General features: G+C 35.5%; 1 protein-coding gene across 1 annotated transcript in view; it reads left to right on the top strand.

Annotated features, from left to right (window-relative positions):
- Nucleotides 1-18,913, top strand: part of LOC120782616 (putative uncharacterized protein DDB_G0283051) — a 47,539-nt gene that overhangs the window by 23,843 nt on the left and 4,783 nt on the right. Inside the window, exon 2 of the mRNA XM_040114985.1 lies at nt 5,479-5,878. Coding sequence (XP_039970919.1) covers nt 5,492-5,878 — 387 coding nt within the window. The 5' untranslated portion in view covers nt 5,479-5,491. The remainder of the gene's footprint in view (nt 1-5,478; nt 5,879-18,913) is intronic.

The raw sequence follows: 18,913 nt of genomic DNA, 5'->3' as shown, positions 1-18,913 counted from the left end.
CGAATTTTGTTTTATCTCTTCGATCGACTGAAAACGGGTTCCACAGAGCGGTAATTTTTATTTGATCAACAAAAAAAGTTATACGGAGCCAAATCTGATGAATACAGTGGTTGATCGGTGGTATTCATTGCGTTTTTGGTTTCAAATTCGGTAACAATCGTGGCTCGATGCGATGGTGCACTATCATTGTGTAAAATCCTTGAACTTTTCTTCCATAATTTCGGGCATTTTCAACAGAAAAATTGAACTCTTTATGGACCGTGCGTCCCTGCGTAACAAATTCATGATACACCAAACCGAAAAAAAACAATGAGCATCACCTTGATTTCTGACCCGCTTAGGCGTGTTTTTTTTTTGGTTGCGGCTTGTGTTTTCCCCTCCATTGCGAGTATTGTTGACTTGTTTATAATACTCTCCATGAATTTGGCATTGGAACTGGCACGATCAAGCATGTCCAAAGAGACCTGTTTACTTTACTTTTTTTGCAAAAACTGCAGTTTTATCGGGATGAGTCGAGCAATAATGTGTTTCATATCCAAAATATCCACTAAAAACATTCGAACAGACTCGCCAGAGATGTCGAGCTCTCTTGCCATCTCTCTAACACTTGCCTGACTATTTTCAAGCACTATATCTTTCACCTTTTTAATATTTTCATCAGTTAAACAAGTCAAAAGTCGTCCAGAAGGAGGCATGTATTCAACGATCTCTCGACCGTTTTTGAAGGCTTTGTACCACTCGTAGGCTTGCGTTTTTAATAAAACTGAATTACCATAAGCTTTTTCCAACATTTGCAACGATTCCTCACACGAAATTTGGTTAGAAATATGAAATTTGGAATACATCTTTCGTTCTATATTTTTATCCACTATAAAATCGCAACGCGCTTCTGAGGTGTACCGACTTAAGCAGCTGCTGTAAACAAACGGATTGACAGATCGCGTTCATATTATTCATATTCATATTATTCATAGTAATTAAGGACAATCCTACCAACTTAGCAAAATACATTTTTTGAAACATCATTTACCTGGGGAATTTAATTACAATTCTTGGGTGCTTTTTTCTCACTATACGAGTATATGTACCATATGTATTTTCTAACAAATAAAAATTGTTGGAAATTGTTTTCGGACCACCATGTGTTTACTTATCTGCCATATTTATAAACAAAGGAATTAAAATCAAATGATTAGTATACATATATATATGACCCTAGAGCTATTTATGTTGGTCCTCTTTCACGATCTAAACCTTTATTTCATTAGTAAAGTTGTGGTGATATTTCTTAATGTTGTCCTCAAATTAGAGGTTCAAACAAATTATGAGCTGCCTATGAAGGGCTGATATTTAAAAATCGGTTTTATATTTCATATTGAGATATGTTAAACTTTTAAAAATAAATATACAATTTTAAAAGGTATTCTAGTTTAGAGGTCCGACTTTCAGGCGTTTTTGGCTAGTGATTAAAAAAACATTTGATATTTTGATTATAATTTTTTTATTGGCTTATTTAAATTTGAAGAGTACACCAAGTTAATTAAAAAAAAGAAAATTTCATTGAGTTATGCGTCTTTGAAGTAGAGGGGGAAAAAGGCTTTGTCATTGTCGCCGTGATTACTACCCCTGTGGCCATCTGAAAAATCATGCAATGATGGATTCTTGATTGGCACGAATATTGCAGTCTTAAAAAGCTGCAAAAGTGAAAAAATTCTTTTCCATAAAGTGGCGGATATACAAAAATAAAGGTCTCTTTTTTCTTTCTCCACTATTTTTTTTAACTTTGTCGAATTTGTTAAAAAAAATTTAAAAATTTCAGTCTTTTAGTTTTTGTTGCTTCATGTGATAGATATGTATGTATATTTAAAAAATATGTATGTAAATATGTCATATTTGAAGTAAATCAAACTTGACTAAAAGTTTTACGTTAAGTTTAAGGCAGCGTAACTGTAAGAATAATCCGATCCAGTTGCCACGTCACTAAGACAGTTATAACTTCTGATATATTTTTAATTTCAAAAAATTCTTTTGGGGAGATACTTTTTGAATACTATCGAATTATGGAAAAAATAATTTTTTTTTAATTTTTAGACTAGAATACCACTTTAAATCGATATCTCAAATGGTTTTTGACTTGGAGTCCCATAAAGTGCCACACAGTTCAATCAGTTCTACTTAGTTTGCTTAGCTATATTTTTAGTATTGGCTACGTTTTTAGTATAGCTATAGGAGGTAAGTGATCCGAGAATAAAGCGTTGGAGACTGTTAGAAAATATGTGTAAACGATTAGCATGACGAGCTGCGTCAATTTGACCCGTCCGTTCGCAAATTAGTCCCACAGTTTTTGAACTCTGATCTGAAATTTCGCACATGTTTTTTTCTCCAAACGAAGCTGCTCATTTGTCGGAACCACCGATATCGGATCACTGTAGCATATAGCTATCATAATACGGAATTAAATGCTTGAACGGTAAACTTTTTTACTTGACAAGATATCATCACGAAATTCTTCTTGGATTACTACCGAAAGCCGTTACAATCTTCGAAGAAATTGTTCAGCTCATAGTACTATAGCATAAAGCTTTCGTACAAACTGACATATCAAAATCAAGTTCTTGTATGACAGCTTTTGTGTTTGTGAAGGGTATTAGGTAGTGGTGCCTCCGCCAATAAAAAAGATTATGTAAGTGTCTAAACTTTTCTAAGTATTATTTTCCTCTTCATTAAACTATCGAGAGCTCTTGGGTTTTTGGTAATATGGAGTATGGTCATCTTCGTGCTGATCCTCGACGCTACAAAGTCGACTGCTATTGTTAATCCGTCACGCCTTATCCGGATATAAGACTGAATCTCCTTTAATTGTGTAGAACCGACAAACGGAGTATCGTTTTTTGTTTCTCTCAGGACAGTGCTGTTATTCGTGCAATCCTTTAGGCGCCTTCTTACATAATTACGGTTCATAATTTACGAATAATTTATTCTCAAGCACGGATATACCTTAATTATATATTTATCTATTATGTAAATATGTATACGGTGTATGTATGTATATCCACAAAGGTGTGCGTGTAATTCCCTCAGATCTCAAGATTTCCGAAATGAGCTGCGCTTAATAGGCCATCAAATAGTCACAAAGCCAACAAACGTAAGTGTGCATATGAATTGATTTGCCCATAAACTAGATCTTACTTGGAGTTAGAAAGAGACAGTGTGTGAGGGAGAGAGAGCGAGAGAAGTGCGGAAAGAATTACAACACGCTCTTAAAAACATAAAACTTCAAAACGGCGCCTTTGTTGTGGCCTTTTTTTTACACATTTTCATTTTTAGCTACACGAATGATCGAAAAAGTTGCACTCGCAGATGGAGAAAAAAAAATGAAATGTGTGGAAAACGTAAAAAGAAAACTATGAAGATAAAATATGTATTTGGTGCACAGCGCATCCCCGCCAAAATAACCTTTGATGTCGCCTGCTTTGACGTATTGACTCGCACGCATACCCACACAACTGTACACACAATAACAATATAATGTGTATATACAGTTTGTCTATAAGTAGTTGTGTGTATATCATATTGTACGCAATTGTTTGTATATTTGTTTGTCTCAATATTTACCTTTACTAATTACGGTGTTGGGGACTTTGAAAAGTGCCGATTTTTGAACCAACAAATAAACCATATTATTGCCTTAAAACACACATACATACACGAATATAGGTGTAAAATCGTATGTCATATATGGTATATGTGTCTAGATTGAGTTGTGTTGAAAAATTAATTAAAATATTTGCCTTTTTAAAACAACTGATTTGAGAAAAAGTCATAATTTGCCTGAAACAATGTAGAAATAATTAAAGTCAAACACAACAACAACGCTCAAAACATCATAATTGCATAAGTAAACAAATAATTTGTATGTAGGTGTTATTTGCAGAAATTTAACGGCAAAGTGTGAACTAAATGACAGCGCCAATTGGATTTGTCAATTTGTTAGCTTGTCATTTCGTGCCAGTTATTTACAGATAATGTCTCTATTTTCGTATATTGTACGTTTTTATTTTCTTTTTTCTTTTTTCACATTTTCTATTTTCTATTTTTATGTTTATTTTTATTTTTATTTTTATTTTTTTCTTTGTGGTTGTTGTACTTTACAAAGTAATAAGTGACGCCAAAGAAGAAAACAAACACTTCATTGAGTAAAAAAGCTAAAAATATATGCAATTAGCCGTTTAATTTATAGCTATTAGAACAAAAATAAATACACATATACATACATACATATGTAACTATATACATTCATTCGTATAATTGTCATGCAACTATTTCATTATCGACTTACTTGATAATAAGCGTACTTGGGCCAATTACAGCTGCTCTATTACGAGCAACATTTAAAGCGATAAGTTTTACTTGCAAATCATCATCAAATTATTCACAAAAACACGTTAATAATGTTTTTAAAGAATTGTGGACCGATCCACCGGGCCACCAACCACACCTAACCGTTCCTTTTCCTGTATGAAATGGCAGCTCTTCAAAATCTTCTTGTTGCTCTTTGTCCCAAATGCGGTAATTTTGCTTGTCTACATACCCAATGAGCCAGAAATGGGCCTCATTGCTCAACGAAATTTGACTCGAAAACGTCCGATCTTCTTGGAACTTTCAAGGTGCCCATAGAGCGGCTTCAGTTCTTGCACAAGCTGTATTTTGTACGCTTTCAATTTAAGAGCCCGACATAAAATCCACCATGTCGTTCCATATGTACATACGTCAAACCGAGTTGCTTCTAACGGCGCCAAATCGTCTCTCCACGGTCTCCGTGTAGACTCTCAGCTAATGCTGCTATATTTTCTTCACTGCGTGCTGAACGTTGTCTATTCGGTCGCATATTATCCAATAATAAATCTGTTTTTCAAGATGGGTGATAGGGTTCAAATAGTACGCTCAGTAGGCCGATTATGTTGATCATAAGTTGTGTGAAGCGCGCGAAACAAATTCTTTACAGAACGTGAATTTTCGTAGAAGAGTTGAACGATTTGTAAATGTTGTTCAGGCCAAACAATTCTGAATAAAAATAGCATGACAGCTTGAGTACCTCTACTTGGATCACCCGTCATAATAAGCATAGCTGCCTTACCTCGGGCCTTCAATCAGCTTTTATATGGACTTAGAAATAATAGTATTTTTTGTTCATTGCCTTACTCTTATATGGGCCCTGTGGGCTCTATTTCGTGTTTAGGTGCTAAATATTTGTTATTTTGTTGAGATGTTGGTAGTTTTGGGGTCAGCGTTAAAGAAATTTGATTTTTCAGGAATTACAAACCATGCATGTTACATAATATAAGTATGTAACATGCATGGTACATTTATGATTTAAAGTTGGAAATAAAATTCTCCGCTTATTGGTCCGTAACTGTATTTTATTTCGTAAGATTTTTAAACAATTGTTTTTATAAGTATATGTATTTTTCTTTGCAGATGCCTGCACAATATGGAACTTGCGATTTGTAAAACAGAGTTGCCAACTACCAGATTTATGCTGCCAACTGCACCGGCCTCCTTCTATCAGAAGAATAACGCTCACTTCAGTGAGATACTCAATTTCAACACCAACTATTTATTCAATAAAAATAATATAAACAACAACAATAGTAATAATAATCAAAATAACAACAGCAACAATCATAATAATAGTGCCAGTGTAAGTGCTAGTGCAATTGTAAATAATAATAATAATCAAAATATTAGTGCCAACAATAACAACAACCACAATACCAATTCAATTTTGTGCAACAACGGTAATAGCAACAACAACGCAAGTGGCAGCATGCGTCTGAAAAAGAATCGGCGAGTGACGTTCCTGAAGAATCTGATCGAGGTGAGTTATCTGCTTCACGAAAAAAATGTATAAAATAATCAAATCAAACAAATCTTCAAAATTTGTAGAATAATTGAAAGAAAAGGTGATGTTGTCTCATTAACATGCAAGTTTTGCATTTATCGACTAAGTGTTGCATTTAATATGCAACGCATGTGGCGAGAGTTTGCATAATTTACTGTTTTCATACATACATACGTAAATATTTATATATATATGCTCCCATATATGTATTTTTATTCTTATATTAATTCATACTTCACTGCATTCGAAAGTGAGGGTGCATTAGGGGTGCTCTTATGATGTGCAATCGCCAGGCTGGTAAATCTTGCGGCTGCAAGCCAAGGATTGTCAGGTTGTACACCATGATCATGCGACCGATTATCACAAATGAAGCAGTGGCTTCGGTCTAGGAAGCATCGCAGACTTCGGTAGGACTTTAACTATCGAAACTGCAACGACTCGCCTGCATTTGCGTGTCGGGTGCCATGCGCACATTTCCGATGTCGGCATTTCGCTTGGTAATACGGTCGGGTAGCCAAACATACACTGCTCCAAATGACAGCAGAAGTGTTTGGCAGTGGTAAGATAATCTCTTCCCAGCGCATGAAGGACTTAAATGGCGAAATACCACTCTCTCGTTTACCAAGGGACGGTATTACCAAAAGTGTAAACTTCATTAAGAAGTTCAAGGTTACCCTCAACATTAAAGCTAAATGGAACGATTCTGCTCCCAGAACGCTACTGCTTATGGATAGTACAATCAAGTGGTACAGCTCGAAAACATCGGAGAAAATTTACGCAGGAGGCTTGGGATCCCGTATGGGCAGGCAGGGATATTGGCAATTAATGGGTGATTACAACCGTAAAACACACTTCTTCCACATGGAACCTGAAACTCCAGAACATCTGCTAATTGACTGCACAGGATAAAGGCCTTGGATCCATGTTTCCAAATAGGGTGCACATCGCCTCAATAGCCCCAAGCAGTATATTGGAATTTATCAATATGCTGGGTCTAAGTAAGTCATTTCTTTAACACCTCAAATAGTAAACTTGACTGTTGCTCATTAAAACAAAACCTTACACTCGAATTTGTGTATTTGTATCAACCTACTAAAAATCCATAAAATTTGATTTTATGTACCGGACTATATCCAAATTGATCCCTTTAGTTATTTCACTTGCCATTGGCTCGTCAACCTTTTATACATTATCACAAAGTGCATCCCTAGTGCACCAGTTGCATGTGGGGGAGTTCGTTTTTTCACTTGATCACCCGATATATCGGGTGGGTAGCTGAAACATACACTGCTCCAAATGACAGCAGAAGTGTTTGGCAGTGGTAAGATAATCTCTTCCCAGCGCATGAAGGACTTAAATGGCGAAATACCACTGGCTCTTTTCCCAAGAGACGGTATTACCAAAAGTGTAAACTTCATTAAGAAGTTCAGGGTTACCCTCAGCATTAAAGCTAAATGGAACGATTCTGCTCCCAGAACGCTACTGCTTATGGATAGTACAATCAAGTGGTACACCAACGGTTCGAAAATTTACGCTTCTGCCACATGGGCCCGTATGGAAAGAGAAGAACATCTGCTAATTAGCTGCACAGCAGCTTGTAGGCACAGGATAAAGGCCTTGGATCCATGTTTTCAAATAGGGATCACATTGCCTCAATAGCCCCAAGCCAAATAGTAAACTTGACTGTTGCCCATAAAAACAAAACCTTACACTCGAATTTGTGTATTTGTATCAATCTACTAAAAATCCATAAAATTTGATTTTATGTACCGGATCATATTCAAATTGATCCCTTTAGTTATTTCACTTGTCATTGGCTCGTCAACACAAAGTGCATCCCTAGTGCACCAGTTGCATGTGGGGGAGTTCGATTTTTCACTTGATCACCCGATATAATCACCCGATACTTATGATATTATGTATGTATATGTTGAAAGCACATAATTAGTTTTGGTTCGTTTAATGACAGTGACTGCGTTTGTTCTTGGCATAAATACCTCAGCCCATAATTTGTGCAAAGTGAAAATGTGATAAAAATGCTAAGCACTTAAATTTTATATGAATTTTTTGTACACGTATGTACATGTAACATCTTCAAGACGTTCACGCACTAAATGTGGAACAGAATCTATTTTGATTTCATTGAAAATATCCATACAAAACTTCGTAGTACAGATCTCATAAGTCCTTCGTTATGTGGACAAAAAATAGTAAGACTTTTTAATTTAAAATTCGCGAGAAAACCCATTCGTCGAAATATTTATTTCTAGGTTGGTAGTGTCATATTAAAATAATCATTAGTGCTTAGTATTCGCTTGTCTTTCTGAAGTACATAAAATGCATAGCCGATTTTTACGATGAGTGAAAATATTCAACAACAGTTCCATTAAATTTTGTTGGCGGAATCAAATTTCTGGTGCTAAAACATTCAGAATGTTGGAAAAGGAGGGCCATTAACTGGGAATCGACGTTTCACAAAGATACCTCAGAAACAAGTTTGTTCTCTTACATACATAAGTTCATCAGGCTGTCAAAAAGACGGCGAAAGTTCGTTTGCCATAATATTTATTATTACATCGATTTAAATTGGGTGCTTGGTGGAATTTCTGAGTTTAGTAGCTAGATTAGTTCAAATAGCAGAATTTTTCTGCATACTTTGGGATTATTTTTAATTTTTTACCTCACTTCACGATGATACAGAGTGCTCACATTGGGGTTACCAAATTATTTCTCTTTTCTGTTATGATAATAACCATAATCTAAAAAGGTAGATTTGATAATGTAGTGTCCATAATCTTGAGGTAACTGTTTTTAGGGGATAACGCAATTTGCAGGGAATTTCATTTTTTTTATCAAGGTAAAAATTGTTTAGCACAGCTGGATAAATATTTGGCGTGACTAAAAAATGGCATTGAACAGAGAATTTCAAAACAATTGCAAACTTGATCCGCCATCCGTCTGTCTGTATATAGTATAAACGATCTAGCTCCTCAGTTTTGGAGATTTCGATCTGAAATTTTGCACCTGTCCTTATCTCACCAAGTAGCTGATCATTTGACGGAACGCTTGATATCGGAGCTTATAGCATAAATGTTACTGCCATACACTGGACAATCGGAATCAAGTTCTACTACGGAACCCTTTGTATTTGTGAAAGGTGTTATTCGAATAGAGGATAGAAATATGTATGTTATTTTAGAAGAAACATATGATAAAATGTTTATAGGCCTTAAAAAGTGATTTTCGAAAATTTCAAAAAAAGTGGAATTTTTTTTTTAAGGTATACCTACTATGAAACCATTTTATTATGTAAGTTAAACATATATACGTTTAAAATTAAGATTTTCGAAAATTCGAAGTTAAATGAGTGATTTTCGTAAATTCGAAAAATGAATAGAAATAAATTGTTCTTGGTTACTCGTATGATTACCCGATTTTAACAAGGAAATATCAAAGAAAAAGGTTTATAGACTTTAAACAGAGTTTTTCAAAAATTCCAAAAACGATAAAAATATGTTGCTTGGGGATATATGTATGTACCTGCAATGAAACGATTTTATGATGTGAGTTAGAGATACATACGTTCGAAATTGTGATTTTCGAAAATTCCAAACTAAAATAGTGATCTTCAAAAATTCGAAAAAAGAGAAATAAATTATTTTTTTAGGTTTTACCTTTGATTAACCGTTTTTAGCAAGGGAATATCAAGGAAAAAAGGTTTATAGGCTTAAAAAGGTGAATTCCAAAAAAGGGAAAAATATGCTATTTGATGTTATACCTATGAAGAAACGTTTTTATTATGTTAGTAAATATACTTTATATACGTTTAAAGTAGCGATTTTGAAAATTCGAAATTAAAATATTGATTTTCAAAAACTGGAGATAACAATATTGATTTTCGAAAATTCGAAATTTTAGAATTAAATAATTCCTTTATAAATTTTTTAATTATTGCTGTACTCGTAATAGTTTAAATCTTTTCTTGATTTTAAAAATGTTTCGTACATATCACTAACTTTCAGTCTGTTGTAAAGTTTGTATGTAACCTTGAATGTCTATTTTGGCAGGTTTTGTATAGAAAACCAACTTACAGAAACCATTTTTTATTCAAAGAAAAAGTATATTTCCAAATAAACGAGCAGCGAACACGATTTCAGAGCATAAGATACAAATGTTGGTGTAGTTTGTTCGATTCATGACTCTCTAATCGAAGACAGCTTTCATTCAATATCAGATTGCTTGATGTCATCGTGTCCACTCGACACTCATTTTTAGCGCATATCCTAACCTCACAAACCGAAACGTGGGTTAACCTACCGAAGGAAAGCATATTTTATGATGCACACTGATATTAGCTAATTGTGCGATAAATGTTTAACGAAATAAATGTTACGAAGCCGTGAAACTGTCATTTAAATCAAAGAAATTGCGTTTGCAATCGCTTCCATTATAAATTACTTTGATTTATCACTTTGCTCGATCGTTCGCTGTCTTCCGCTGCGTTCGCATAAAGTTCACATTTGTTGATATGTATGTAAATATATGCATATGTATGTGTCTATTGCAGATCAGAGTTTGGATGCCGCTGTGTAGGACAAGCCACTGGGGCTAGGCAGCTACTACTTACGCGTTCGCAAATCATTCAAATACGCAAGCACAAACATATTTATATATATGTACATATGTATACAAGCACACACGTTTACATACATATTTATTTATATCCTCTTTTGCGGGCGAAGCTTTGGAAATTAACGTGTGCCTCGACTTATTGGCCATGCCAGTCACGTTATTAGCCAGATTTGTGCAAAGCCAAATGCAACTGGCTATTCTTTTCACACACACACTTATGTATGTACATACATATATGCATAATCACATACACACTTGACATTTGCATTGCAATAATTTTTTTTTGTAATTGTTGGCTTTCATTTAAAGTGTCATGCAAATACACGCAAAGAAATATTAATATTAATGCATACATATATACATACACACACACATGCAAAGGTACACATATTGACGCAAAGCATTTGCACGCGCTGAGTGACAGTGTTGACAACGATGAGTGTCTTTAAATAGACATATTTATCCTTAGAATGTGTGCAGGCAGGTAGCATACACCTACTTGTGTAGATATCCGCGTGCGTGTATTTGTTTGCGTGTAGGCACGCTTCGACGCATCGAAGGCAAATGCTAAATTGACGTTCATTGTATGTGCGTAAATTGCAAATTATAATTGTTAGTACAAAAGCGAATGTGGAAATATGTGTGCGACAGCGTGGATATGGCAAATTGTCGATTGAAAAGGAAATGTATATTTGTAGTTGACGGTGTTGCCACTTTTGCATGTTTTTATGGCGAAAATGTTTTAGTTTTTTTCACATGTGCGAGTGTTGAGTATATGTTTTTATACTCTCGCAACAATGTTGCTAAGGAGAGTATTATAGTTTTGTTCACATAACGGTTGTTTGTAAGTCCTAAAACTAAAAGAGTCAGATATAGGGTTATATATACCAAAGTGATCAGGGTGACGAGTAGAGTCGAAATCCGGATGTCTGTCTGTCCGTCCGTGCAAGCTGTAACTTGAGTAAAAATTGAGATATCATGATGAAACTTGGTACACGTATTCCTTGGCTCCATAAGAAGGTTAAGTTCGAAGATGGGCAAAATCGGCCCACTGTCACGCCCACAAAATGGCGGAAACCGAAAGCCTATAAAGTGTCATAACAAAGCCATAAATAAAGATATTAAAGTGAAATTTGGCACAAAGGATCGCATTAGGGAGAGGCATATTTGGACTCAATTTTTTTGGAAAAGTGGGCGTGGCCCCGCCCCTACTAAGTTTCTTGTACATATCTCGGAAACTACTATAGCTATGTCAACCAAACTCTGCACAGTCGTTTTCTTCAGGCATTTCCATATACAGTTCAAAAATGGAAGAAATCGGATAATAACCACGCCCACCTCCCATACAAAGGTTATGTTGAAAATCACTAAAAGTGCGTTAACCGACTAACAAAAAACGTCAGAAACACTAAATTTTACGGAAGAAATGGCAGAAGGAAGCTGCACCCAGGGTTTTTTTTTAAAAATTGAAAATGGGCGTGGCGTCGCCCACTTATGGACCAAAAACCATATTTTGGGAACTACTAAACCGATTTCAATGAAATTCAGTATATAATAATTTCTTAGCACCCTTATGACATGTACGAAATATGGGTGAAATGGGTTCACAAACACGCCTTCTTCCAATATAACGCCATTATGAATTCCATCTGATGCCTTCTCTGTATAATACGAGTATATACATTAGGAACCAATGATGATAGCGGAATAAAACTTTACACAAATACGGTATTTGAAAAATATGCAAATGACTGATAATGAAATCTCGATTATCACTTTATCGTGCGAGAGTATAAAATGTTCGGTGGCACCCGAACTTAGCCCTTCCTTACTTGTTTTCTGCTAAATTTATTTTAAACAAGTAAGGAATGGCTAAGTTCAGGTGCAACCGAACAATTTATACTCTTGCAATTTGCGAGAACCAAAGCCAGCGAAATACCTTAGGAAAACGTCAACCAGAGGATCGGATTCCAAGAAATTTTATAAATTATATGTTCAACTTATACACTGACTGAGACTATATTGCACATAAGGTTCGTTAGAAAAACAATAATTTTAGGTATATATAGTATATGGGAGTTAGAGGTAATATCGGGGTAGAAACACGCTCTCTAATTTTCATTGAGATAACTCACATTTTGACCGGTATAAAATCCGCTGGAAGCTCGAAAATCGTTGTATTAGGTATATGGGGGTTCAGGGAAGTATTGACCCGATTCAATACATTTTTGTTATACAGAGATACTGTTGCCAGGAAGGGTTTTCTCTGAATTTCAAGTGTACATCCCATACATTGTCCGATATTTTTGGGCCAAAGTCGACTATAGATACTGGGGTCCATATATTCGATATCTATTTTAGAAAAAAAAATATGATAAAAGGTTTATAGGCTTTAAAAAGTGATTTTCGATAATTTCAAAAAAAAGTGGATTTTTGTTTTTTAAGGTATACCTACGATGAAACCATTTTATTATGTACGTTAAACATATACTATACGTTTAAAATTTAGATTTTCGAAAATTCAAAATTAAATTAGTTATTTTCGTAAATTCGAAAAATGAATAGAAATAAATTATTCTAGGTTACTGCTATGATTAATCGATTTTAACAAGGAAATATCAAGGAAAAAGGTTTATAGGCTTTAAAGAGAGTTTTTCAAAAATTCTAAAAACGATAAAAATATGTTGCTTGGGGATATACCTGCAATGAAACGATTTTATTATGTGAGTTGAAGATACATATGTACGTTCAAAATTGTGATTTTCGAAAAATCAAAATTAAAATAGTGATCTTCGAAAATTCGAAAAAAAGAAATAAATTATTTTAGCCAGTTTTGATTGAATTTGGGCATGTTTTGGTCACAGGGTGGCATACTCTAAAGACATTAATTGGACAAAGTTTTATTCCGTTATATTAATTGTTTCTTAATTTGTATAATAGAAAGAATGGAATTCAAAATTGTGCTCTGCAGGAAGTAGACGCCCATTTTCGCGCTGTGACATAGGAATGTGAGAACAATCCAACGAACTAAATTTAGTCGAAATCGGTAAGACGGTCCCGAGAAGTAGGATTTCACCTAAAAGTGGGCGGTGCGCGTCCATTGTCCAATTTTTACCCGGCTTCCATAAAACTCTCTCATACCATCTCGGGTGTAAAAGTGTCTCTGACATATTTAGTCACTAATTTATCGCTCCTTTTGTAGTTTTTAACTGTCCAGTTATATGGGGAGTGTTCACACGGTCGGTAGGAGCTCTTATAACATTTCTATGCAAGCAGATCATTTTTTGCGAAGTTGCTACCGATATCGAACCACTACAGCACATACATAGCTGTAATACAAACTACTTCGTCAAAATTAAGTCTTTGTACGAAAAAACTTTATATGATATATGACAAGACGACTTCACGAAATTTGACACATATTATTGTCCAAGACAGTGCTATAACCTTCGAACAAATTGTTCAGGTACCATAGCATACAGCTGCCATTCGAACTGACCGATCAAAATTAAAATACTTAAATATCTTCTTACCACAAACATTCACTTGCAATATTAGCCTTGATCTTTGCTGACTTTTTGAAACTTCAAAGCTTGCTGGAGAGGAAACGCTTACCTAAATTTCATCAGATTGGCAACCAGTCCGTACTCCGCTATCCAAAAGACCGTTTAATTGGCTCACATGCAGTAAGGTCACATGAAAATTGCCAAAGCTGTATGAAAGAAGGCGGGGAAGAATCATTTAGGCAGTTTTTTCTAAACTGTCTAGCTTTTGCCAGACTAAGGTTAAAAAAAATCTCGGTAGATACACTTTCGGCGAACCTGGCGATGTTGCTGGAATTAGTATTAGCCATTTTAACAAAGTTTGGTGTGGGGATCATCTCAATCGCCTAACCTATTTTACCGTAAACTCCAGCGTATAGTCTTCGCAATCAGTTAACAATGCCAAATAAATGAGAGAATCGAGTCTATTGCTGAAATGTCATATTGCTTTATTCAGTAACAATTGGCTACTGATATTAATCGAAAATGTTAATTACCATTTAAGGTACTGAGTTCCATTAAAATATTTGAGGGATCCTAAGTATGTCAAATGTTAGACTGATTTATGAGAAAGTCCCTTATTACAAAATAGTAACTGTCGAAACTAAATGATGTTATGAGCAGTCAGCTCTCCAGATCGAGAATATTGCAGCTTTTATACATACATATATGTACCTATTTTTAAATATATTTGCTGTCGGCTTAACGTTCGTGCAGCGCATGGATAAAGTCTTATAAAATATTGGCTGTTGTCAAGAAGGAAAACCCATACATTTTTGCAGGATCCTACTCTTTATTATTTAAAAGAAATTCTCGACTCTTTACAGCAGTCACGCTTCTCTGTTCTATGTTAGATTTAATTGTCGAGGCAGAATATTACTTCTCAGTATTAGACTTCCTAAAGACATTGCTTTTACCTTAAATCCAAACACTAATCTTCTTCTTAGAATTATTCGGTTTACAAGGTGAATTAAATTCTCTCAACTTCAACTTCAAGGTTATGACTTCCTAGAGAGTCGTTGGAGCGTAGGTACATATGTATGTGCGGCTATTTCTTCTTCTTCTTTATTGGCGTAGACACCGCTTACGCGGTTATAGCCGAGTTTACAACAATCCAAGGCTGTTTTCCTCTTTTCATTGTTGATATTTTTTACGTGGCGGGTCCCAAACTAAGCGCACAACCCTGTTGAGCGATATTTTGGGGATCAGGAAAATTTATAACTCGATTTCGTATTCAAATGAGATTATTTCAAAGTTTTGAATTTGACTTTCAGTCTAATTCTTTTTAAGTAGTATGGCAACACTAAATGCATTACATCCACACATATATGTATGAATATATGCTTGCCTCAACATGTGTCACTCGCTGACTACCCATCAGTCGTTAATCTATACACATAAATATGTATATATGTATGTGTATATGCCTTTGATGACTATAAATAAAAAGGAGACTTTTTTCACCGCGTGAAGTTCATCGCTAAAAAGCAAAAACATAAAAAATAAGGAAAATTCAAGCCAACGACGTCCGCACCTACCTACTGAACTACTCCGATCGCGAGACATGTCGGTAGTCATTCGAGACAATCGATCAGTTAGTTCATTGTGCCGGACGGTTGTCCAGTTGTGGCTGACAACTTTGATGTAATCTAAACTGCAAACCACGCACCTCATCCGGTCATTTTAACGTGCACTTTTTACATGCATAATATGAGCACACACACACACGCAAATATAAATAAGAACATAGGTGAGTGCTTGGTAATTTGTCGTATTTCGCTTCCTTATGCACTCTGCTTAGATCGTTTGAGCGTTTGACACACCCTGACCCACACTAACCCATAAAATATTGTATGAACGTGTGCGTGTGTGTGTGTGTGCTTATTGTATCCTTTTCGCTTGGAAACGTTCGTTGATCTTCAGACGTGCCATACGCCACTTTGTAATCTAATATTCATATCCAATACATAGATCATGCATATATCATTTTTTTATTATTATGAATTTCACATTGGAAGCCGAAAATCGTATGACAGTGCAGGACAGTGAACCTGTGCGCCTGCGCAGTGTCTTGGAAAGTGAATGAAATTTAATAGCATTCAGTGCAAAAGGTAAAATGGCGCAGACAGACAGTTGTATGCAATCGGTTAAGCAACAACAAAATTCAAAATTATTAAAGAACATGTGTACTAAATACATATAGACTTATGTGGCCCATAAGGTTGTGCGTATGTGTGCCGTACTAACTCCATAACCCGTTGTGTACTGTACTTTATAGTTTTCATAGCTGGTTACGATCGCATATCAGATTACCCAAAAAAAAAAATTATCTCCGCATACATGCAGACAGATCAGGACATTTGGTCGTAAGTGATATTGTCGAGAAGCACCGAAATTCTTTTATGGTTTTATGCCACTTCCGAAATTTTTTTTGTAAATATAAGGTCTTTTTTCAGCTTTTATAAGTATATATAGTATGTAGATCTGTGCAGTTTATATCATTTAAGTAGCTCATTTTCTTATTTAAGCAAACTATTTTTTAAATAATTTCTTCTCCATCAGTGCTTTGACTGTGACTCTAAAGTGGAAGCAAAGTAATATTCTTCTACTAAACTGCGTACACAGGCGTAATATACTGGTACATCACTCCAATTGCCATTCTACTTGGAGGAAGAGGAATTCATATAAATAATGAGATGAGAATATCGCATCTTTAATATTATTTATATACAATTCCGATCACCAGCCAATGCACCAGTGAGCCTCGATCCACTTTATTTCTTGACATTAACTTCCCTAAATAGCATATTACGTACATATATGTATGTTGCAGCTTAGCCGATCAAGCCCCTGCTCACCACGCGACTTTTTTCTAATAATTCTCCTTCTTAGACACCACTTACGCCATTATACAGCGCGCCAGTCGTTTCTTCTATCGCAACGTGGCGCCAATTGGAAATTCCAAGAGAAGCCTTCCTTCCCACCTAGTCTTTCCAACGGAGTAGTGGTCTTTCTCTTCATCTGCTTCCCCCGGCGGGTCTCCTTCGCCCATACGTACGACATGACCTAGCCAGCGCAGCCCCTATCTCTTAATTCGCTGAACTATGTCAATATCGTCGTATATCTCATACAGCTCATCGTTCCATCGAATGCGATATTCACCGTGGCTAAAGCGCAAAGGACCATAAATCTTTCGCAGAACCTTTCTCTCGAAAACTCGTAATGCCGGCTCATCAGCTGTTGTCATCGCCCATGCCTTTGCACCATATAACAGGAGAATAATAAGTGACTTATAGAGTTTGGTTTTTGTTCGTCGTGAGGGGCTTTACTTCTCAATTGCCTACACAGTCCGAAGTAGCGTCTGTTGGCAATAGATATTCTGCGTTGGATTTCGAAGTTGTTGACGTTAATGCTGGTTCCAAGATAGACAAAATTATCTACAACCTCGAAGTTATGGCTGTTAACAATGACATGGAAGCCTACTCGTGGTATCCAACGTAAACAATTTCTTTAGTTTCTATTTAAACCGTGCCTTAACATATTTTATTTCTCAAATTCCGGGTTTTCCAAACAGGATGATATGATGTATAAGTTTCGTTTCCGCATCTTTTAATATGTCATGATCTGTAATTTTATCCATTGTATTCAGTAATATTCCCATTTTCATCATGGAAAGATATACGCTAGAACAACGTTTACAAATTATTCTCTTTTATTATCAAAATAATCGTTCTCCAATTGCAACTTTTCGTGCGCTTTTGCCATTTTTTGGTCTCAAATTGTCCATCTGTGCTCAAGTAATGAAATTTTGGCTGCCGTTCAGTCAAGCAAGTTGCTGAAGATTGCAATTTGTCAATTTTAAGACGTTCTCAAGAATTGAGGCTCTCGCAAACCATAACCTGGCAGCTTTTGAAAAAAGATTTGGGCTTGCATCCGTATAAAATTGTTCTAACTCAAGAACTGAAGCCATTAGACCACTGTAAACGGAAAATCGTCTTCTCCAACGAGGCTCACTTTTATCTGGTGCGGTAATTAAACAAAACTGTCGATTCTGGTGCGAAGAAAATCCACAAATTATTCATGAAAAACCATTCCATTCACCGAAATTGACAGTTTGTGGTAGTTTTTGGTTTGGTGGGATCATTGGTTACTACTTCTTTCGAAATAAAGCTGGTGACACCGTTACTGTCCACGGAGAGCGGTATAGATCGATGGCAACCAATTTTTGACAACATCTGCTTCCAACGAGACGGGGCTATGTGCCGCACAGCACTTGCAACAATGCAATTATTGCGAGAAAAGTATGGGGGTTCGATTATTTCAAGAAATGGTGACATTTAATGGCCTTCAAGAAGTTGTGATTGAACACCATTCGACAACTTCTTGTAGGGTTATTTGAAGTCGTTGGTCTTTAGCACTAAACCAGATTCTCTCCAAATTTTCGAAGTCAATATTGCACGTTCTATCTATGACATACAATTTGATTTAGTCGAAAAAGTACACGAAAATTAGGTTCTTCGAATTCGTTCCTACAAAGGAAGTCGTGGTAGCAATTTGAATGATGTTATATTCAGAACTTCATCGTATCGATTATATTTCTCATTAAATAAAGAAACATTTGAAGTTTCTTAACAATTAGTGTGTTTTTTCTTTAGAGAAATCATATCACTCTTATTGGAAAACATTGTTTTTAATATGTGATTTTTTTATCCTTCGCAAAAAAATTTTGTAACTCCAAAAAAATAAATGCATATTAATGTTTTCAATGTTTCAAGCTTCAATATATGGATTTCTCTCGCTTTTCCTATCTTAGCTTTTGTCAGAACTTCTCAGAATA

The sequence above is a fragment of the Bactrocera tryoni genome, chromosome 1 (genome assembly GCF_016617805.1).
Source record: "Bactrocera tryoni isolate S06 chromosome 1, CSIRO_BtryS06_freeze2, whole genome shotgun sequence".
NCBI classification, from domain to species: domain Eukaryota; kingdom Metazoa; phylum Arthropoda; class Insecta; order Diptera; family Tephritidae; genus Bactrocera; species Bactrocera tryoni.
Note: the sequence above shows the minus strand (reverse complement) of the source record. Positions and strands in the feature narration are given on the sequence as shown.